The sequence below is a fragment of the Alexandromys fortis genome, unplaced genomic scaffold (genome assembly GCF_014885135.2).
Source record: "Alexandromys fortis isolate MF-2015 unplaced genomic scaffold, M_Fortis_MF-2015_v1.1 scaffold_13, whole genome shotgun sequence".
Lineage (NCBI taxonomy): Eukaryota > Metazoa > Chordata > Mammalia > Rodentia > Cricetidae > Alexandromys > Alexandromys fortis.
Genome location: NW_026067908.1, coordinates 6,125,023 through 6,147,501, shown reverse-complemented (window position 1 = coordinate 6,147,501; position 22,479 = coordinate 6,125,023). Strand labels below are relative to the sequence as shown.

General features: G+C 51.9%; 2 protein-coding genes across 5 annotated transcripts in view; one reads left to right on the top strand and one right to left on the bottom strand.

Annotated features, from left to right (window-relative positions):
- The window catches only part of Usp24 (ubiquitin specific peptidase 24), a 132,771-nt gene extending 128,659 nt beyond the window's left edge, over positions 1–4,112 (top strand). Inside the window, exons 66-68 of the mRNA XM_050136087.1 lie at positions 539–625; positions 903–1,013; positions 1,562–4,112. Of these exons, the coding sequence (XP_049992044.1) occupies positions 539–625; positions 903–1,013; positions 1,562–1,624 (261 nt within the window). The 3' untranslated portion in view covers positions 1,625–4,112. The remainder of the gene's footprint in view (positions 1–538; positions 626–902; positions 1,014–1,561) is intronic.
- Positions 4,113–4,221: 109 nt separating this feature from the next.
- Pcsk9 (proprotein convertase subtilisin/kexin type 9) lies at positions 4,222–20,624 on the bottom strand. Of its 4 annotated transcripts, none has more exons than XM_050136088.1 (12): positions 20,269–20,624; positions 18,514–18,705; positions 17,302–17,437; positions 15,388–15,521; positions 15,039–15,180; positions 12,570–12,766; positions 11,580–11,763; positions 10,378–10,551; positions 10,020–10,204; positions 9,388–9,565; positions 7,706–7,887; positions 4,222–6,455 (listed from the first exon to the last, which is right to left on the bottom strand). In XM_050136088.1, the coding sequence occupies exons 1-12, from the start codon at positions 20,446–20,448 to the stop codon at positions 6,252–6,254; spliced, it is 2,088 nt and encodes a 695-aa protein (XP_049992045.1). In that variant the 5' UTR covers positions 20,449–20,624; the 3' UTR covers positions 4,222–6,251. The 4 variants fall into 4 exon arrangements, with proteins under 4 accessions (XP_049992045.1, XP_049992047.1, XP_049992046.1 ...); XM_050136090.1 differs by having other exon boundaries at positions 10,020–10,168; XM_050136089.1 differs by having other exon boundaries at positions 17,314–17,437.
- Positions 20,625–22,479: the final 1,855 nt, after the last annotated feature.

The window sequence follows — 22,479 nt, the reverse complement described above, 5'->3', positions numbered from 1 at the left end:
TAATGCATCTCGTGGGGGTGGGAAATGATGTGACGTATGTATGAAGAGATGGGTGGTATAACAAACGTGACTGTTGTAATTCTCATATGTTACCAGTGGAGAGATGTTTGGGCCATTAGCACATAAAGGGTAGAAACCTGGCTGGACAAGTGGCTACGTCTGGAGTGACAGTGAGGCAGTGAAGGCTTTCATCACAGTACTCACGCCAGCACACAGTTTGACTTATTTTTAGAACTCTCCTTTTAATATGTTTGGACCGTGGTTGTTCACAAATAACAAAGTATGGGAAACACATCCATGCATAAGGGGGGTACTGCTTAACATCTGTCTTAACTCCAGAGATGAAAAGTTGGAGGCTGGTGCTCCGATTAAGAAGCATTATCTTCCTGTTGGAAACTGGGGGATAATCCCCCATGATAATTGAGGTGGTAGAAGTCTAAGTAGACTTGTACCTTTGGCTGCTAGACTCCAGTGTGTAAGGTAGGACTGTGTACTCATGGGGGCTTACTTGTCACCTCTGCTTGGCCTTTTATCCCAGATGTCAGAGCATTATTGGACTCCACAGAGCAATGTCTCTAACGAAACCTCAACTGGAAAAACCTTTCAGCGAACCATCTCAGCTCAGGTGAGGGGTGTCTGCTCTGGCGTGCTTTGAAACCCTTATGCCGGGTTCTTAAAAACCACAGCTCAGGAAAGAGATACAGAAGCAGCCTTTGGGTTTTTGTATGAACATGAGCTGGTGTTCTCAAACCCTATGGGAATAGATTACTTGTCTGAGAAAAGCGCTGCTGCAGGTTATTGGGCAGGTCTCCCAGGACAACGGGTTGTGGGATGCTTTGGCAATGTGGGGAAAGTGCTGTCACTGGTTGCTACTTTATCTTCTGGTGTTTGAATCTCTACAGGACACATTAGCATACGCCACAGCTTTGTTGAATGAAAAAGAGCAATCAGGAAGCAGCAATGGCTCAGAGAGCAGCCCTGCCAACGAGAATGGAGAGAGACACTTACAACAGGTACAACAGGAGCCTGTCTTTGGCTGAAGGGACATTTGCTCCTAAGCATCCCAAAGATCAAGAAAGAAGAGACCCTGCTCCAGAGAGTGGGGATAAAGATAGACCAGCTCAGCCCTAGTTCAACTAGGTCAGTCCCCAGGCATGAGATTACAGAACCTAATTGTAGACTCAGGAACGACCCAGCAGGGGTAGTGCCTGGCATGAAGTAAAGTGTCACTGGTGTCCAGTTCCCGCCCCCCCCCACTTTTCCCATTGCTCAGTCAGTCCAAATATAAGTCTGCCTGTGTGGGTGTAGAGAAGAAAGTGTAGCCTGAGGCCAGTCCAGGGGTTCTTTTAGTGTCTGAGTGAGACCATACAAATGCACACGTTTTGCATAATCAGAAATTGCCAGAAGAGTAATAACATTGTGTTTTATTACCTTCTAATAAGCAGAACTAAGTTGCTCAATGAGGATATACTTAAATTACAGACCACAAGTAAGGAAGTCAGTGTGGGAAACTCTTCCTAACTTTAATTGTAGGAACCTTAACTTCCTTTCTTTGCCTTAGGGTTCAGAGTCTCCCATGATGATTGGTGAATTAAGAAGTGACCTTGATGATGTTGACCCTTAGAGCAGTGTGCCCAGATGGGAAGCTCAGCACCTTTTAGAAACCAGAATCTCATCCTTGAAGCCCTTACAAGAGCCTGGAGTTTGAACCAGGAGTGTGATGGAGGACCATGTGTTCTGAAGGGAAGCCTTCTCTAGCCACTAGAAGGTTGAGAGCTGCTTGGCAGTGGGAGAATCCTGGCATGTGGACCAGCTGTCCCCGGATTATATGTGCACTGACACTTCAGGAAATAAAGCAGGTGGCAAACTTCTGATACATGAACATAGAGAGTGAGGATGGAGAGATAAAGCTACAGTTTTCTCTTTGTTGGGGGGCTGTTAGAGGAGGATCCTTTGGTTTTTATATTTTTAGGTATGTGAGGGAAATTTTTAATCTGCAGTAACATTGAATAGGAATATCCAATTTAGAATGATGTAAAGATATGTGGTAAAAGTCCTTTCATTGTAAAATAGTAATTGGATCTGGTTTACACAGACCTTTGTATTTAATATGTCTCCCTCTTTGTACAGAATCTCTGGTTTTGTCTAGTTAAGAGCCCTCAGCATAATCTTAGATCTTGATGACATGTTACTAGTATCAGAAATTGTGGCATTATTAAGCTCTTTAAGGTATTTTCTGATTCAAGATTGAAAAGAGCAATAATAAATTTAAAACAAAACAAAAAGCTATGTTCTCTAGAAGTATAGGGTGCATTCTTTGACATCAGTCACTGAAAAGTGATGGGTTGTTCCCAAAATAAAATTTTAAAACAACAAAATTAAAAGCACTTTATAATTTTATTGAGTTTGACTTCATAAAATTACCTTTTTAATGCTCGGAGACATATTGAATAAACTAGTCTTAAGTCATGTGATCTGCAATCATTTGTTTTTACTTAAACATGATTCCTGTGACCCTTGTATCGATTGTATATTGAGTTAAATACCTAAGCTGGGAGCTGCTGCTTTGTGAAATTGATCATAATTTTACTACAGAGAAAGAATCCAAGACTTTGTTTCTCCTTGACATGACTGATACTGAAAAGGCAAGATTTAAAACTTACTTTCTCTGAAATAACTAAAAAAAATAATTAGATACCATCCATTTCGTTGTGTTTGCCAACATGGTATCAGTCACTCATTCAGGCTGGGGTTACACAGCCGTTTGCTGTGCTCTTTCCATTTTGTATTTTGAATTGCTCAGTGTCTTCCTTGTGTCACCTTTAGTTACATGTTCTGCCTTATTTTCCACTTGCCATGCACAGAACTAAAGGAGCCTCTGGAGGTGCCAGCCTGCCACTGTCAGCTAGATTTGCCAAGTCAGAGAGGCACAGCCAACCCCTAAGTGCCTTTTTGGTTGCTTTTGCATTGTGGGGACACATGGCAGGCAGGTGGCATTCCCTGCTGTGTGCTTCAGGGACCCTTCATTTGCTGTTCACAGGCCAGTGCCAGCTTTGGTCACTCACAAAGAAGGAAGGGTTAAGAGCAGAGCTGTGTCCTCAAGGAAACAGAGGCAAGTGGCAGATTTGGTCAGGTTCTGGTGTTCTTACAGTTTTTGAATGTGAGGGTCTAAAATTGATTTGAATACCTGAACATCCATGTCCCACTGTTCCCTTCCGACTCACCATCTCTTCACACCCGTGCTTGCAGAAAGATTGTGTGGACATGTATTGAAATGCTGGCGATGGTACCAATGGGATATCGCTGCCGGCAACTGCACTCAGGAGCCCGAATTCAGGAGTGAAATTGCCACTTCTAGTCAGTCCCCTTATTTCCTATGGAAACGACGCCTTCTGCCCCTGCACCTGCTGTTCTCACATAAAGCTGCGTCAGGATCACCGGCACTGTACACTTTGGTCCATCTTCTTCCCGTGTTGCTGCATTGAGCATCTTTTCCACGTTACCAGTAACCACTTGATTTCCAACAGCTGCAGTCCACTAACGTATGAGGACTTTTTAAAATGTAGTACACAAAGTGACAATTATGGCAAGCTTGCCTTGGAAGAGTTGTCCTTTTTACTGCCAATTTTTGGATGAAGATGTTTTTATAATCTTTTACAGTGGTCCGCAATCAAGCAGGAATTGCACAATTGACTCAACGCTGTGTGTTCTCAAGAAGCTCTTGCAGTCCAGGCTGACCTCAGGACTGCTCTCCTGCTCCTAAGGCATCCTGGGACAGACAGATGAGCCTCCCACAGGAAGCTTGCCTGTAGCTCCCCAGGTGGACGCTCATGGTTGCCAGCAGCTAGTAGCCGCAAAACCCAGAGCTCGAGCCACAAGACTCACCTGGCTTGCCCCACCCTCCCTGCTAACACCCAGGCGTGTGCAGCATCTTTTGAGCTTGGAACAAGCAGACTGGAATTTTCCTCTGCTACCTCTTGTGTACAAAATCTTGTTTATAAAATTTCAAAAGGAAGTAGATAAACTAGGGAAGACTCTGGATTCAAAATTTGGTTCATGTGTGGTGGAGTTCTTAGCTTCTAAGAGTAGGAAATAAATTTTTCAAAAATGTAGAGTTGGGGTCTCACAGACATTTTTCTCTGAATGTCACACGGGCTGTGGGAGGGACACTGGGGAGCAGTGTAGGTGGCAGAGAGTGAGGGCCACGCTGCAAGGGGCTGTGTCCTCCCGGCCTTCGCTGATCTTTCTTTCCAAGATCTCTGTGCACCACTTGGACAGGGAAAGCAATCATGGGCTCAGGACCTGTAGCCTCAGCTTTCAGGAGTCTCAAGCTAAGTTTCCTGCTCTGGTCAGTCATTCCTGGTGGCCTACATTGTTCACATGGGTCCCATCCCCTTAGTGCTACATCTTCCACTCCCTGCAGGCCAAGCCCTTCCTCCCAATCCTTGGTGAATACCTGCCAACCATCTGTCCACGTGTGGCTCTCTGACCAACCAGCATATGGTCCTTTGCCATGTAGGGGACAGCAGAGATCTCAGCTGGGCTGAAAGCACAAGTACCAGTGGCTCTGGTGCCAAAACACCATTCTGACATTTGAGCCATTAGCATCCGTCAACTAGAGTGCTTTCCACACATGACACTAAAGTTCAGAAAACAATTGGGAGATTTTTGGCAGATCCGTTTGCTATATAGACGTAGACTTTGCTTAAGACCGTGATATCAAGAGATATCACTGGATGAGGGCGATGTTTGCACATTGCACACTGGGAAGAGATCTGAGAGCATGCTTCACTTCAGATCAGGAGCAGCCATGGTCTGCCTGAGAAACACCCACAGACTTGGGAGCGAATGAGTCCATATACTCTGCTGCCCCCTGTACCTTCACTGGGTAGAGATGGATGAGGTGTTGGGAACTGGGCATGCTGGTGGGCAGGAGCCACAAGAATCTAGAATGCCCAAGGGAACCAGGTTCTCCAAGACAAAGTACCAGAACTCTGAGGAGTCAGGAGGCTACGGGAAGACAGTTACTGCGTTCCTAGAATGGTCACAAGGAGAGCGTTCCCATTACAGGCCTGTGCACACCAGCACCCAGCAGATGGTTGCACTTGGTAAGCAGGCAGTCCCTTAGACAGTCGGGTGCAGGTAGTCACATCAACTGCTTTTATTCTGAAAACTCACCACGTAATAAAAACTCTACAAAACCCGGAATAAATATCAAGTTACAAAAGCAACATGAGTAGGGAAAGCTTACTATAAAAAGGCAGAAGAAGCTGAGAGGATGGAGGTGGTCTTGTCATCTTGTGTGGCCTTGGCATAGTCATTCTCCTCACAGTCCATGTGAGTAGGGGCTGTGGTAGCCATGGGAAGGGCCTGTGTCCTACGGAGCAGTCTAAGGACAAACTGCTGAAGCACAGACTGTCCTGTTGTCTCATTTGTTTCAGAAATAGGGTGCCCAGCCTGGTACTCCCAAGAGGCATAGCTTCAGGGCCAGCCACTCTGGATTTATGTCCTGACACCACTGGCTGTGTGACATCACCAGGCACTCCCCTCCCTGGTCCTGTCTTCTTCCTCCACAAAGCAAGACTGCCGGTCTTTCCTGTGCGGGGTAGTAGTGGGGATGGGGTGAGGTGGGGTAAGCACCCTATGGCTCTCAAGTGCAAAGTCAGCTGGGAGCTTACAGCCAGTTAGCCTGAGCAGGGCCAAAGCCTGGGGTACAACAGATGATGACATCTGGAAGATGTCCATGGCCTCACAGTTGGATCCACGACTGGCTAGATTTCTTCATCGCCCCTAGATATGTGCAGAACTGATCCGAATTTAATCAGGGATCCCAAAATAGTATCTCCAATGTGAGCAGGCTGTAAGGGGTCTCAGCAACTCACACTCAATTCCCCAGTCTGGCACTTGGTCCCTGAACCTCCAAGGGTCTCCCTCATTACCTTCCCACAGGATAAATATACCCTGGAGGCCTGAGGACTGAATTCAACCCTTGCAGCAAGTGCCTACTGGCTCTGGTAACTAAAGCAGCTGGCCAGAGCCAACCACAACCTCTGATGGCAGAGTGCCAAGCACAGGCCCCACATTGAGGGAGGGGCTTCCCTACAGGTACACCAGGAAGGGGTATCCAGGGTGAGACACCAAGTTCTCCCAGACAGATTCTCTCCACCCGTGGCCAGCCACAGGAGAGCCAGGCAGGTGTATCTGCACCCAGCGGCAGGCACCCTCCCTGCCTGAGACTGTCACTGGTGAGCCTACGAAGCCTTGGCTGAAGGCCGACTACGGCAGCAGATGGCAGCGGCTACTGTGGCTTCCTTGCTGGTCCTGCCTGCTGGATCAGTGTCACGAATCTTTGCCACACATGTGTTGTCCACGGCATAGGCCCCCAGAGTGATGGATTTCCCAGGGAGAACATTGCATCCAGTCAGGGTCCAGCCTGCCTCACAGGCCACAGTGACCTGCCAGAGTCCAGAGGAAGAAAGCTTGTGTCTGGGACTTGGGGGCTGTCAAAACTCCACAGCCTCTCAGACCCAGATAGGGCAACACCCAACAGAAACCAACACACACTCCTTCCAGGACAGATAGCTAACTCGGCCTCCTTCACGTCCTCAAAGTCAGCACCTCTGCAGGCTTCCATCCCATTTAACGCTAACCCCAACTGTTGAGAGGCTCAACGGAAACACCAAACCCATTCTTCCTCCTCACCCACACCCATCTCCAGACCTGCAGTCTCCCTGCATCTCCCACCCCAGCCTAGGCTCTCACCTCCTAGGCTGGGCCACTGCAGGTTTCCTGCCACCTCTTCCCAGTGCAGTGACTGTGCCTGGTCAGCCCCCAGGTCAGAGCACACTCAGCCTTTACATGGCTGCATCACGCAGCAATCCCTAAGATCTGACTGGTGCTTTAGCCCCCACCCCATCCTTCCTCCACACCTCTGAGTCCCACCCTGCCCTACTGGCCTGGACGACCCTGTCACTCAAGACATTGCTGCCACCCTTCTTGGCCTTGGCTGTTTCCTCTGCCAGAAATATTGTTCCTGATGAAGGCTCCATCCCATCCCATGGGTGCCTCAACCCCCCCACTCGTCCTGCTCCATCCTGCTCCATCTTACCCTCCTGGTACTCTGCAACTTTGTTTACTGTCCTCTCCCACCAGAATGGACACTCCTGGTGGGCTTAGCTGGAACCTCTACCTCGTCTAGGACCAGTAGGGAGGCAGCCACAGGGTACCTGTGCTCACTGTAGATAAAGTGAGAACTGAGATTCCCTCAGCGCATCTTCCGGCCCCACTCCGCCCCGCTCCACAGAGCCTCCTATCTCAGGCTCCAAAAGGCCAGCTGTCAGGCCTCAGGGCCTCTTCCCAGGGCTCTTCCCTCCCTCAACCTTCACTTAGCTGTCCCTGAGTCACACCTGCATGGCTCTGTGTCCAGACTCTGCAGAGTCCCTGCCCCAGCTGCCTCCCAGCAGCCTTAATAATGGCCAGGTCAGAAAACGCTCAGGCACTGTGTTTCTTTCCCACTTCCCGTGGTCATGCATGCTTTCAAAGAGGAGCAGGGTGAGTAACGAGCCTTGCTTATCTGGACAAGAGCAGAACCAGCCCTGCCTGCCATGCGCAAACACACACGTACTATCCATACCACAGTAAAAACTGCCTGGCTCACCCGCCACCCCACGAGACCCAGGTACCCAGTCACCGCCAACCCCTTCACCTGCTCTGCAGGACCTGAGATCCCATGCTCCTTGATTTTGCACTCCAGGCCTGGGGCATGGCAACAGGAAGCATGGACGCTGGCCTCCTGGTGGCCAACACACTGGCCAGGCCGATGTCTGGACCTCAGCACAGCCTGCCGCAGGACACCGGTGTCTTCCACCTCCCAGTGGAAGCTGCAGCCTAGAACAGAGGGCATCCAGCTCAGACACTGGGGTTTTGTGAACCTCCCGTCTTTCTGCCCCCAACCAAACGCTACTTCAGCGCAGAGTAGAAGAGATGTTACTGCCTTGAGCGACAGGATTCCTGGATTGTCACTTCTGCCACTGACCATCTGGGTGGCCTTGGCAGAGCCATTCAACGTCTTGGAGCCTTGCTTTCTTAAGAAAAAAGCATGGTCTTCTCACCCAGAGAAGGGGGCTGAGGGACGGGACAGGGCTCCTCAGCCTGAGGTGCTCAGAGCCTCTGAGTTCCTTCCCCAGCCTACCACCAAAATCTAAGGCATGAACCCAGATCTGCCTGGGACACCTACAGACCCCCTCTGGTCTTGGAAGTAAGGGACACCACCAGCTACAAAATCATAGATAGAGGTCACACTCAGCTATACCAAGCCTCAGTTTCCCTTTTGTAACATTGCAAGCAGAAGAATCTAGGCAGTATGTGTGAAGTCCCCGCATAGAACGATGTACAGCAAAGACTGTATATTACAGAGTCCGGGACTGGAGGGCCCTGTATCCTGGCTACAGGACCTCAGTAGAGCCGCTCCACCTGGAGGGGCAGCTTCCTTCACTGGGGAGTGCAGTTCTGCTAGGCTACAGATAGAGAAGGTCAAAGGCTTTCACTGCTCCAGACCTGCCCTGGGGTTTAGCTGTTGACACTCCCAAAGCCAAGAGAGCCCAGTACAGAAGTGCAACCAACATGGTTAGGGAGCCTTGCCTAGTCCAGTCTGCAGTCACCCACTGGCCTCATCTGCCCCCTGCACATTCATTCTGTGCCAAAGCTCGGCCCCACCCTTCACTCTGGGACCTTCAGTGGCTTCCCCAGCCTGTAGTCCACTGGAATCTGTCCCTGAGCAAGCAATTCCCAGGGACCCCTTCACGTGCTCCACACATGTGGTCCACACATGTGCTCCACATTCTCTATCCACACGGGATTGCTCAGCCTCCTGACCTGAGAGCCACCAACCCCTAATGGCACTCAACGTCGTCACCTGTGATTTCTACTACTGCCTGGGGATGTTTCTGGCTCCCTCGCCCAGAGGCGGGGCAGTGAGATGACCAGGACAGCTAATGTACCTTGTCCCAGCACCAGGCTAACGTGCTTGGCATGCATCCTTGCACTTCGTGGTGAAGAAACCGAGCACGGGGCTGATAAAGGGCTTGATCCCACTGCCGAGTGCCAGAATTCCAAGTGAAGTCGCCCCCTTGGAGACAGGCCTTAGAGCCTTCCCTTGGGTGACACTAGGCCCCCTCAGCCTATGCGCCATCTTACCCAGCCATAATCACCCCCAAGGAGGCACTGCCTTCACCCCTCTCTTGTAGAAGGAAACCGAGGAGGAAGAGGATTGCACTACATGGAAGCAAAGCTTAAGAAGGGCCCTGGGTCTCGGGCTCTAGAGGACCAGGCTCTGGAGTCAAGCACTCAAAAACACAGCCTTTCTCCCAGCTTGCACTGGATTCCTACCTGTGAGTACATGGTCCTTCCGGTGGCAGTGGACATGGGTCTCCAGGCTAGCTCTGGCAGCAGGGGTAGTGTAGATGCTACAGTTGGCACGGGGAAGCAGGCAGCACCTAGCAACAGCGTAGATACCCTCACCCCCAAATGCATTGAGGGCCTTGCAGACCTGCTGGCCCCCTGTGGTCTGAGGGCCACAGAAAAACAAGAACCAGTAAGAAAGAATACAGGGCTGGGACAAAGGTACAGGGACACCTAGCTGAGACCCTGGGAACCCTCAGCATTATCCTTATCCCCACAGCTATAGAGACAAGGAGCTTTCCAGGCCCCAGACTGTTCCATCTCCAGATAGCTCCATCATAAAATTTCCAGACACTGAGACTCTGCTTCCAAGTGGAGACAACAGGCAGCTGACATAGCAGCTCCAGCCCCAGCTAGGAAGTTGTCACAGGAGCTGTCCCTAGGACCCGGCATCTGCATACCCCTTACCCCAGCTCCACAGACCAGCAGAGAAGCACTGCTCACCCTGGATGTGGATCTCTGACCACGCCTTTAAGCCTGAAGATGGGACCAACCAGCTGCAGCTGCTGAGGGCTGGGACTGGTGGGGGATAGACAGACACATGCACAGGGCCAAGGTACCTCTATCCGATCGCCCCGTCGCCTCCCGCTCCTGGAGAAGCTCGAACAGCTCAGCAGCTCCTCTTCTGGGGCACAGTGGGCTGCAGCAGTTGCCGTCCGTGTGGGCCCCGAGTGTGCCGACCACACCGTCCGGCAGAGCAGCTGCCCGCCTGCAACAAGTCCTAGATGAGCAAGGTCTTGGGATGCTGACGGCAGAAAAGAAGGGCCTTCAAGCTCACTGTTTTCCCATGGGAATACCATCGTGAAAATGTCATCAAGCCCTTCCAAAGCTTCTGCTGTTAAACTCTCGCTAAGGAAAGAAAACCCTCTTGTGAGGACCAGGAAGAGGACAGTGTGCCCTCCCTGCCATCCTGCTCACCTGTCTCATGAGTGCTGGGGGGCAGTGTGGCCACCAGGTTGGGGGTCAGCACCCGCTGGTCCTCAGGGAACCAGGCCATGTTGATGACATCTTTGGTGGAGAAGTGGATCAACCTCTGCCGCAGCTCAGCCAAGGTGAGCTCCGGCTCCAGGGTCAGCATCCTGGCTACGATGCCTGGGGGTGCAGAATGAGAGAAGGTGGCCTGACCCTCGTTCCCAGCCATAGGACTCCTGCCCAGGTGTACACAAAGGAACAAACACTTGCATGCACACACACACACACACACACACACTTCATGTACACATGCACACACATATAAAACCTACTCCTGGGGCTGGAGAGATGGCTCAGAGGTTAAGAGCACTGATTGCTCTTCCAGAGGTCCTGAGTTCAATTCCCAGCAACCACATGGTGGCTCATGGCCATCTGTAATGAGATCTGGTGCCCTCTTCTGGCATGCAAGCATACAAGGAAGGAATGTTGTATACATAATAAATAAATTTAAAAAATTAAAAAAAAAAAACCCTACTCCTCTGGGAATGTAAACGCCTACAATCCCTTACTCGGTGAAAAGTCAGATGAGAAGACATCCTCTCCTGCCTATGGGCCTTGGCAACTGCAGGCGGTTGCTAGGGGAAGCCGTCCATCAAACCCTACATCAAACTTCCCTCCTCCAGGGAGGCCTCCTTGACCTCCAGGCTGTGCAGGTACCTCCGTGGGGCTCCGACAGCCCTGACTGCTTTCTCTTCCATTGGTTTGTGCAACCTGGTATACCCAGTGTTCTTCAGGACATTGTGATAATTTGATTCTTAAATATCCCTCCCCCCCAAAAAAAAAAACCCCGAAAAACGTAAATGTTGAAGGCTTGGTCATTGGAGGAGAAGATGTATCCTAATAGAAATAGGTCACTGGGGTGTGTCATAGTCAAAAGCCCTCTCTGCTTTCCAACCACATGAGGAGAGCAGTCTTGCTCTGCCGCACACTCCCCACCAGGGTATGCCCTAAAATAAAAGTGCCAAGCGACCATGGGGTGAACCTTCTGAAGTCGCAATCCAAAATAAAAACCTCTTCCTCAGACACACTGACAGAGAGCTGTTCACCACAGGCACCCTTGGGCTCAGAACCTGTCCCAGAGGGTCAGGGTACGGATCTTGCTGCCCGCCAAAGGTCCATGGCGGCAGGATGGCAGGATGGCGACTCACCAGCCACATGAGCAGCAGCCTGTGATGTCCCGCTCTGTGACGTGAAGCATGTGCTGCAGTCACTGGAAGCACCAACGATGTCCTTCCCGGGAGCAAAGAGGTCAACGCAGCGTCCAAAGTTGGTCCCCAAGGTCCCCAGGGTGACTGGCTGGTCCTGGACATTGGTGGCCCCAACTGTGATGACCTGGCAAGGTGAGGAGGTGGGTGGCAGAGAAAGATGAGGGCCACATTGGGGATAGGAAGATCTTGCCTCTGGACTAGCCAACTCAAATGCCCCCTTGTGTGCCGATGAAATGTTGTCCACCATGAGAAAGGCAGCTCCTGGAGGGGAACGTTGGCATTTCGCCTTGGCCAGAGATCCCCACCATGTGCCAGACCCCATTCCTGATTCCCTGTGGAGCCCATGTTGTAATGAAGAGACTGAGGAGGAACGGTTCTTCGGTCAGGCAGGCATGGTACTGTGTAGAAGCCTAAGACAGGCCAGGAGGAAGAGACATGCTGGGCCTTGGCAATGTTAAATCCATCAGTCTGGTAATCCCTGGTGGTCAGGGAGGGCAGGCTGGGTTATAGCAAGGCTTGAACTGGGACAGGTACCTCCCACTCCTACACTTCCATCATTAACAGTCCACTGCCCTGCAGGTGTCCCCCAGATGAAGATGGACCCACTGGACTGTCAGGTCCTCCAGGGAGGCCCCTCCCAGGATGCACCTGCCACAGTCCCAGACATGCTGGATATGCTGATGGTCATATGAGGGCTTTGGGGCTGGCTGCGGCCTCCAGTCTCACTAGGGTCAGTTATGGGTGGAGAGCTGGACATGAGGAGGGAGGTTAAGGCACGGGACAGGACAGTTGGTTGGGATGGAGAAGGCACGAGTCCCACGAAGGTCCCACTTGAGAGCTCTGACCACTTTCAGCCCTGGGAGCTCAGCCAGCAGAGCGGGGGGCATCTGCCACCTTCCCTTGGTTCTGGGGGGACAGCATTGCACTCACCTCTGGGGTGGAAGCTGGGGAGTAGAGGCAGGCATCATCCCGGAAGTTGCCAGCTGCAGCAACCAGCACGGCCCCAGTCCTTGCCAGGTGCTGGCAAGCGGTGTTGAGGATCCGGCTATACCCACCCGCCAGGGGCAGCAGCACCACCAATGGCCCCGAAGGCTGGGTTAGCTGGCTTTTCCAAATAAATTCCAGACCTGCAAAAAAAAGAAAGCTCAGGTCTCCTTCTAGAAAGGTGTGCTTTCCTCTTCCCGTTCCTTCTCTCAGAGGCATGGGGCGATGGATCACTTTGTGACAGTTCGGTGCCCTGATGCTTAACCAACCCTGATTGCTGCCTCGAAAGTAGTTTTACATAGGACTGACATTGAAATCATTTATTCACTTTCTTTGAGTAAAGTGGATGACTTCCAAAATGTTGGTGGGCCTCACCCAATCTATTAAATGCCGGAAGAGAGAAAGACTGGTTCCCTGAAGGAAGAATTCTGCCCTCTAGACTTGAGCTTAGACTCAAAACTAAAGGAGCCAAGTGTTCCCCAGAACGAGATAGTGGGACATTATTGCTGGAAACACCACACACTTTGGTTGCAGGAAGTGATGGTTATTCTCGGTTGTCAACTTGACTACATCTGGTATTAACTAAAGCCCAAAAATGGAGGGCACAGCTGTAAGGGAGTTTTGCTTAATTTGAAGTGGGAAAATCCACTTTGAATCCAGATCTTTGAGGTGGGAAGACACACCTTTAATCCAGACCTTCTGAGCTGGGAAAACCCACCTCTAGTTTGGGCCATACCTCAGCTTCATGCAGAGAATCATGCGGCCAGAGTGGATGCAGGATGCAGTAACTCCCTCATGCTAAACCCACTCTGCCCTGTAATGAATTCACTAGGAGCTTTCTATACACTGGTGGGGCCTGGAAGCAGGGAGTGTTCTCCCACAAGAAGCCCTCCAGAGGCTTAGCCCGGCCTGAGTAAGGACTTCCGGGGAATGAACAGTCTTGTTCTACACAGTGGCCTCCAGGGTGGCAAGCTGGACTGGGGTTAGTCAATAAGGGGGTGGGACAGGCCCAAGAGGTCACTGATGGGACAGAAGCTATTGATTTAAATGTGTGTCAATGACTGTGCGCTAAGTCCCACGCATGGGGTGGGAAAGATCACTTGATGCTCTTAAAGAGGACCAGGGTTTAGTTCCCAGCCATCTACATGGTAGCTCACTACCAACTGTAGTTCCAGTTCCAGAAGATTTGACCCCCTCTTCTGATCTCTGTGAGCACCAGATATGTACCTGGTACACATACACCCATGTAGGCAAAACATTCATGCACATAAAAATAGATAAATGGGGGCTGGAGAGATGGCTCAGCAGTTAAGAGCACTGACTGTTCTTTCAGAGGTCCTGAGTTCAATTCCCAGCAACCACATGGTGGCTTATAAACACCTGTAATGAGATCTGGTGCCCTCTTCTGGCCGGCAGGTACACACGCAGGCAGAACATTGTATACATAATAAATAAATAAATAAATAAATAAATAAATAAATAAATACATAAATGGAAGAATGGATGGATAGATAGAAAGGAAGAAAGAAAGAAAGAAAGAAAGAAAGAAAGAAAGAAAGAAAGAAAGATTGATAGATAGATAGATAGATAGATAGATAGATAGATAGATAAACAACTGAAAGCCCAGGCAGGGTTCATAGGCCAAGCTGCCTGGGCTGGCTCAGGACCAGCATCTGACTAGGTTGGTTGTAGTCAAACCATTAGTTAGCCTCTCCTTCCCCAGAGGCTGGCAGGCTTCAGCTATGGGCCCTGGCCAAACCACTCTCCCTGGCTGTGATTACTGGCCATTTAACAAGCATCTCATGCCAGGTTCAGAATTATATGCCAAGCCGTGTACTCACGTGCCCAGCACAGTGAGAGGCAATAAGCCAAGTGCTCCCTCACTCCCTTTCCTCTACCTACATCCCAAAGTGCTAGCCCTCTGGGTACCTGCTGGGATGGACTAGTGGAGTGACCTGCAGAAGTCTGGAAAGATCTGCTGCAGTTCCCCTGCCGAGTAAGTGCCCTGGCTTTGGTGGCAAGCAAAGGGATGGGGAAAGAAGACTTCTACCATCTTCTACCACCAGGGCTTTGCAAGTCTAATGCTGCATCATTTAAAAAAAGAAAGAAAGAAAGAAAGAAAGAAAGAAAGAAAGAAAGAAAGAAAGAAAGAAAGAAAGAAAGAAAGAAAACAGCACTGTAAAAGCCCTGGTGGGGAAGAGTGGAGAATGGTGAAAGAGCACTCACCCAGAGACCCACCTGGAATGAGCCCTGTCCCCTCCCAAGCCTCCATTTCCCCCTTGCATTCTTCATCTTTGGGACCACACCAACTCTATCACCCTAAACTGTAGCAGAGACTGCCTGACTATGAGACCTTGGTTCCTGCTCAGCTTTGGCTACCTTCTCACCGATGACAGAACCCAGAGAGCCACTCACCTATGAGGGTGCTGCTGACCGTGCCCTTCCCTTGACAGTTGAGCACACGCAGACTGTGCAGGCTGGTGCCCTTGGCCACACCGGCATCCCGGCCGCTGACCACACCTGCCAGGTGGGTGCCATGGCTGTCACACTTGCTGGCCTGCTCAATCGACACAGGGGTCATGTGAAAGGACTCTCCTCACCCCATGATATATCAGCAGATGCCTGGACAGACTGACATCCCACCCCACAGATGGCAGGGAAAGTCAGGCAAATCTGACAGGATGCTCGGGGCGGGGTGTGGGGGGGGCACTTCTGCTCACCTCTGCCCAACCTCTGAGACAAAGTGGGAGTCTGAGACACTCACCTGTCTGTGGAAGCGTGACCCATCCTCCTCAGGCACACTGTTGAAGTCAGTGATGGTGACCCTGCCCTCAATTTCCCGATGGTCACTCTGGATGCTGGTGTCTAAGAGATACACCTCTACCTGGCCGCTTCCATCTTCCCATGGCAGCATTCGTGGAAGGGAAGGGAAGAGAATAGTTGTGGGGTTAAGGTTGTTGATATGTCCTGAGCTGTCTGCCACCCTACATATCAGACAGCTCACGGAATGTCCCCCATGCTCTTTGCAAGCTACATGCTACTGAATCTATTTTACCGCAAGGAGTGAGGCACAGAGAGAACAGGGAGGGAGCTGCCCAAAGCCTGTAGCTGGCAATCGACAGATCCAGGGGTGAGCTAAGCGGTCCAGTTCCATGTGAGACAACAATAGGAACATTCAAAGCATAATATCATAGTATAAAATAAACCAGCCTCCCAAGCATAAGCCTCTTACAGCTCGCTGAGACAGGGGCTGAAAAGATACCAACAGGGCTGCCTGGCATCCTCGTTGGCACATCCCCAGACAGGAAACTGAGGCTCTCGAGTCCACACATTCACCAGCCAGGGCCAGGTAAGCCCAGGGCTCTTTCTTCCTCCAGTGAGGTCAGGCAGGAACTCAGCACAGGATGCTCACTGTGAACCTGGCACCTGTACCTTCCATCCCCGAGAGGGTGAGGGTCTCCAAGAAGCAGGCACAAGGCAAGAAGTAAGCACTGCGTGAGACAAGGGACGGGGCTGGAGGATGCTTGTGCAGGCTTGGTGTGGGGAGGCTGTGGAGGATAGCACATACCTGTTTCCTATGGAAGGAGAGAGAGCTAGGAGGATGGGGAGGAAAGGAGGAGCCCAAGGTGACAGCCACTCTCAAAAGTTCTCATCCTGGGGGACTAGAGAGATGGTTCAATGACTGAGAGCACCTGTTCCTCCTGGATGGGAACTGGGTTCTCTTCCCAGCACCCACACAGAGGCCAACGACCATCTGTAACCCCAGCTCCAGAGGACCCAATGCCCGCTTCTAGCCTCTGCGGAGACTGTGTGCACATGGTGCATAGATATACGTTTAGAAAATACACTTACACACCGGAAATAAAGATGAAGGTATCTTTAAAAAAATTCTCATCCTGGAGCTGGGGACACAATTAAGTCCTAGAGTACCTCCCTAGCAGGCCTCAGGCCAACTTCAGTCCCTAGAAGGTATGGTAAAGGAGCAGGACAAGGTGTCTCACAGGAGAGCTCTGTGTGGCCACCCCAGGGGGCACTCTGGCTGGCTGGATGCAGCCTAAGCTCAAACACTCCCAGCTAGCTACAGAACTTCATCGACCTCACATAATCCATATTCCATCTATTTATGCAATAGACTAACCTTCCTTACAGACTAGAAACCCCACAGGGGACAGACACGTCACACTCTGCAGAACCTGACCCTTTCCCAAAGCAGGTACCCGCCAGCTTTTCTGACTCTGTATCACTCACAATCCTACCAGACCCGGGTCACCTTCCTCTATCTCTGAAAACAAGACAGAGAGTCTCCAGCCGTCGGATGGTACTGGAGGGAGAGGACAGGGTGAACTGGGAGATTAGCTATCCAGAAGGGAGCAGCTGCAGTGGGCTGTGTCTGTCCTACTGAGAGGTCTGTCCCAGGCTACAGGGCTGGGTATCCCACAGACAGTGGCTCAGTCAGGCTTAGCCTCTTCCCTGAGAGAAGTGAAGCGTGAGGGGTCTGTGCAGATGGGGGAAATGAAGCCACCGGGGACGAGAAGCTGGAGGGAGGGTCGTTTAAGGGAAGACCCTAGCACTCTGCATGGAGCAATGCAGAGAGGACAGAAGAGGTCAGTACAGACTCTGGAGCCCTAGCAAGCGGGGGAGGGGGTCAGAGCAAAGCAAATGGAGGCGGGAGGCTTACTGGGGACCTTACTGGAGGAGCTGTATTCCTCTGTCTGGTGCCCTGCTGGCATAATCCGCTCCAGGTTCCAAGGGATGCTCTGGGCAAAGACATAGGAGTCTTCCTCAATGTACTCCACGTGAGGCAGCTGCAAGGCCTACGGAAGCCAGAGAGCCATATCACTTAGCTTCAAAAGCTCCCCGGCTAACTGTAGCCCACATCATCCCCGACCTGAGGCAACTGCTGTCCATGTCTCTAACCAGCATGTACCCACATTCTCCCAAAGTCTCCCTCCTGGGGCCCAGAAGCCAGACAGACCACAGGCTAGGGTTCTCACTCCTCTCTGGCTAGGGAACACAGTGCTCTGTAATTCGAGTGGATGAACCCATATGATTGGTCAGAAGGATTCTGGCCTCCACATCTCACCCGGGAGTCAGGCTGTGCCCAGCGTCGAGAAGGCGGTCAGGAATCTTAGTGCCTAAATCTCACACTCTGATCAGGACGGCAGTGCTAACCCTCATGTGTCCGCCACCAGCTCTATCCTCTGAAATGATTACAGCACTAGACTCCCAGGCAGAGGCCGCCAGTGTGCATCCACATCAGTGTGATAGTGAGGGGGCCTGTATCCTGCTCCGTAGCCAGGCTCACAGCAGCCACATCCTCGGGTAACGTGCCATTTCTCCATGCTTCAGCGTCCCCTCTCCATGCCCCCCTCCGGGAAGACCACCACATCTCTAGGGCCTCAGTATCCCCAGGGCTCCGTAACCTATCCTCTGCCAGTTTCATCACTTAACATCTGCTTAAACACTCCACGTTCAGTGGGGATGTCGGTGCCTGTTGGTAATACAAGTACTCCAGAGGCAGAGCTGGGGAAACCATAAGTTCAAGACAGCATGACACTGTCTCAACCTATCCCTGTGTGTGTGTATGTATGTATGTGTGTGTGTGTGTGTGTATGTATTTTTAAAAAGCCACATTTTCCACTAGTCCTTAAATGATGGTTACCATCTCCACATCTGGCTTACAGTTAGTCCTGGGAAACAGAGACCTCTGCTCTAAGTTAAACCGAGCTGGCCATGGCACTTTTTGAGGTGCCATGGCTCAACTTCTCAGGCAAATTCTGAGGCCTCCTGGACCCAGAAAGAGTTCATAGGTACTCACTAAGGTCAGTCTGGACATGGAAACGGGAGCCCGTCCCTCCTGGGAAGTCCCATGCCCAATAGGGTAGCTCACCAGGCCCAACAGGTCACTGCTCATCTTCACCAGGAAGCCAGGGAAGAGGTCATAGAAGATGTGGAGAACCTTGATGACGTAGCCCCGGCGGGCAGCCCGGATCTGTAGGCGATGGGTGGCTTGTTCAATCTGCAGCCGCTCTGTCTTCTCTGTTAGCACCACCACGTAAGTGCCTGGCAGCCTCCAGGCCTCCTGGTCCCCAGGGAGGAAGAGAAGCAGAGGACGTGAGAGTTCCAGTGGACCCACGGTGACCCGATGTAGCATGCACAGAACAGACCTTCCCACATTATCTGTGTGTTCCTATAGACCTTCATGTAGTTCTCTGGCGGCAATGTTTCCACCTGCCCAAGTAATGCCTCAGGAAAGGCCTTAGCAATGCAGCTTAATGCATTTGGCCATGAGACTTTTAGTCTCTGGAGCACGTCTGGTGAGAGTAATAATTAATGTATATATTTTCCATGGTTTCTCTGTCCCTGCTCTGGACTCTGAACTATCCAAATACGCACTCCGCAGAACACCCATGAAAGCCTTGAGTCTCCCATTTCTGTTGAATCTTGAGTGGCGCTAATCACTGGCAGATTGAAACATGTGGCACCCAAACCACAGGGACTCTAATGAGAGGTATATGGTTCTAGCAAGCACACAAGAGCCCACTCCAGGGCACCAGAGTAATCATGGGTCAAACCAAGAGCAAAAGAGGTGACCATATATGCTTATTGTACATGACGCTAAGCACCGTGTGTGGGGGAGGGGGGTTACAAAAAAGTGGATTTCTCTGAATGGTAGATCCAGTTAGCTCGAATGATGGTTGCTTTGGGGACAGGGTCATGCTATATAGCTCAAGTTTCAGCTTCCTGAGAGCCAAGATTATAGGCAAGCCTGGCTCTAAAATGCCCTCTATTACTCCATGCCCCTCTAGGTATAGGGTTCAGGGAACATTGTAAGGAGTGTTTTGAATTAAGAACCTGACATCAGCCCACCAGCACACTGGCTGGGGTCAGGTAGCTCTAGGAAGCCCATTCTGCCTTCTGCCCCAGTAGATGTGGCCAGGTGGTCACACTGCCGCTGGCTGTAATCCCACCGGAGATCCCCTATGTAGTCACCTAAGGGACCCTCACTTCCCTTTTCAGGAAAGTTCAAGACAAAGTAACTGGACACCCAGAGCCAGGTGAGCCGACTCCAGCCTCCAAGCCCAAGTCCATTTCCAGGCAGCGAACCTGAGTGGAACCCTGGGAAGGATTAACTTGGAAAAAATGGCTCCACCCTGATCAGGCAGGAGCTTCCTGTGGCCCAGGGTCAGGGACAGATATGCCCAGGAAGTTGACCCCACCCACTCATTCACTCGCTCACTGGTGCCCCAAGTCATTCAGCTGTGACACCCTTTCCCTGAGTACAAGGCCCACAGAGCCCCCAACAGACACCCAGGATGACTGTTGGCACTCAGTTGAGAAAGATGTGGCACCAGAGTTCTCCCCCCACCCCCCGGTCCCCAGTCACCTCACTTCGAAGGACCCCCTCTCTGCGCGACCACACCAGTGGTCTCTCCGTCTTACACATTAAAAACTAAGCATTTAGCACATGGCCTCCCCTGTCCCACCCCACCACTGTCACAAGGTGCAGCTGCGCGCTGGGTCTTGTCTCCCGTACCCCGGGGCTGCACTTAGAGATCACCAGAAGACTGTATGCGCAGAGAAGACTCTCGGGGAACGCCACCCCAAGCCCAAAGCCACACCGTTGCCTGACCCTCGCCCACACCTTAGAGCACCGGCGAAAGGTGGCAGTGGCCACATGCGGGACCTCATCCGTCAGGCCATCCTCCTGGGACGGGAGGGCTAGCATCAGCTCTTCGTAGTCTGCGTCCTCGTCCTGGGCACCGGCGCCCACAGGGCGCAGTAGCAGCAGCAGCAGTGGCAACAGCGGCCACCCGGTGCCCATTGCGGAGAGGAGAGGTTCTGGGAAGGACGTGGACGCGCGCGGGACTCGGAGCACCGGGCTCAGGGGCTGCGGGCTGTGATGTCTCTGAGGCGCCAAGCCCCAGCTCAGCCCTCCAGCCTCAGACTGCAGTCCGTGAGTCCACGTGGGGGCGAAAGCCTTCCAGGGTGTGGGTGCTGGATGCCTCGGGGCTGGGAGATCACGCCACCCCAAACCCCATCGGAAGATCCTCTCTGATTAAACATTAACGGGCCCCGGGTACTAAAGGATCGGGTTTCGGCCTCGCCCTCCCCATACAGCGTCAAATGACGCTCAGAGAGAGGAGGAAACCCCAAATCCTAATTGGACTATATGTTGGGCCTACCACATTCCCCCCGCCTCTCATCTTCAGCGCTGGTACCAAGTCAGAGCCATGCTGAGCCCACCTCTTCAGTGTTTCGGGGGTCTGTTAGCCACCCTCTTACTTCTCTCTCCAACAATATTAACTAGCCTCCCCTGGGCCCTCCTCCTCCCTGTGACCCATGACCTTAGTCCTTGTCAGATATAGATTCCTCACAGCCCACTAACTTCTCTCCACCTGTCTAAACTTTGTACTCCATCCAGCCTGGATCCCCTCCCTGGCCTTCACCCTTCTGCTCCCATAGCCTACCTGGAGAAAACTGCTTTCTTCAGGTTCCAGCTGCCCTCACCTCCAGGGATGTTTCTACAAAGACTCCACATTTCAAACCTCACAGACAGTAAACTCCATTGTAAGCACAAGTCGGGTGATCCAAAGATTCAGTCTGTGTCTGTTTGAGGATTTTGTTTTGTTTCGATATGTTTGCTTCTTTGGGGTTTTTTATTTTGCTTTGTCTTGCCCTTTACACACTGTAGCCAAGAACTCAATGGAGCAAGCTTCCTGTGAACACCAACGACGTGCTGGGCAGGAGATGCTGAGCGAAGCCTGTCGCTCTGGCATCGTAGCAGGTGCTACAGAAGGAGGGCACAATGCCAGGCTGTGCTCGGAAGCAGGACTCCAAGCGGCTTTGGGATCGCAGTCCGCCGCTGCTCCGGGAATCCAGGTCCTGGAGTCTGAGGCAGCTGTCCTTCACACCAGAGAACCCACCGGAGTGGGCTAAAGGGAGGCCTGTGAGGTCAGCTGGTGTCATCCCTTTGTTCTGTTGCTTTATCCCCCACCAAACAGCCCACCACTGCAGGAAAATGAGCCCATTCACATTTACTCAGAGACTCTGCCTTGCTTCAGTGAACCAGACCCTGGCCAGCATCCTCACCAAGCCTACCTGCAGCTAGTCCCCCAGCTTCTTTCTCATGCCTGGGAGGCCAGGCTTCTCACCCTTCAGGCCCACCCAGGGGATGATGAAGCTATAGATAGAGCATCTCGACATCAGCCCATGACAGTCTCGGTCCAGTATCCTATGTGTTTGTGTGTGCATTCAAGTGTGTGGGTGGTACCCAAGCATGTGTGTGTGCACATGTGCACACACAGGAGGCGGGGAGGGGTAGATGAGGAAAGGGGAAGGTGTGTACCCTGGGCTCTGTGACAGATGGAACCAAAGGAGCAGTCATGTCTCATCCCACACCCTCCACTGCATCCTCCAATGGGGTAGAGAGGACACCCAACTGGGCGCCTGCCACTTGGCTAGGTTCTCATCCCTCATTAATTATCCCCCCATAATTTGCCCCCAAGCAATTCCTCCCCCTTTTCAGATCCATCTCCTAGTATCAGCCAGTAATCACCAGCCGGTGGCCCTACCCCCCAGATGTACACTGGGAAGTTCTTTCTCCCACTCCTGAAATCATAGTTGTAGGTTGAAGAATGTTCACTCAAAAGATATGCCCAGCCTTGACCCTGCTTAGGGGGCTGGTTTGATAAAAGCTGGGGGGGGAATAGGCCAGGGAAACCTGGGGAAGAGGCTGGGCAAAGATGGGGGCTCGGATGGGAGTGATGCTGACACCGGAGAGCTAGGGGCCCCCAAACCGGAAGAGACCAGTTCTCCCCATAGCCTTTGGAGCTCACAGCTCCACTCGCCCTGG

What these genes read in the sequence shown, in the direction of transcription:
- Pcsk9 (XM_050136088.1), bottom strand. Translation starts at nt 20,448, where the DNA reads ATGGGCACCGGGTGGCCGCTGTTGCCACTGCTGCTGCTGCTACTGCGC. An exon ending in GCAGTGACCTGTTGGGCCTG is followed by an intron (nt 17,438 to 18,513) that starts GTGAGCTACCCT and finishes TGGCTTCCGTAG; the next exon opens with GCCTTGCAGCTGCCTCACGT. An exon ending in CCCCAGCTTCCACCCCAGAG is followed by an intron (nt 11,764 to 12,569) that starts GTGAGTGCAATG and finishes TCACCTTGCCAG; the next exon opens with GTCATCACAGTTGGGGCCAC.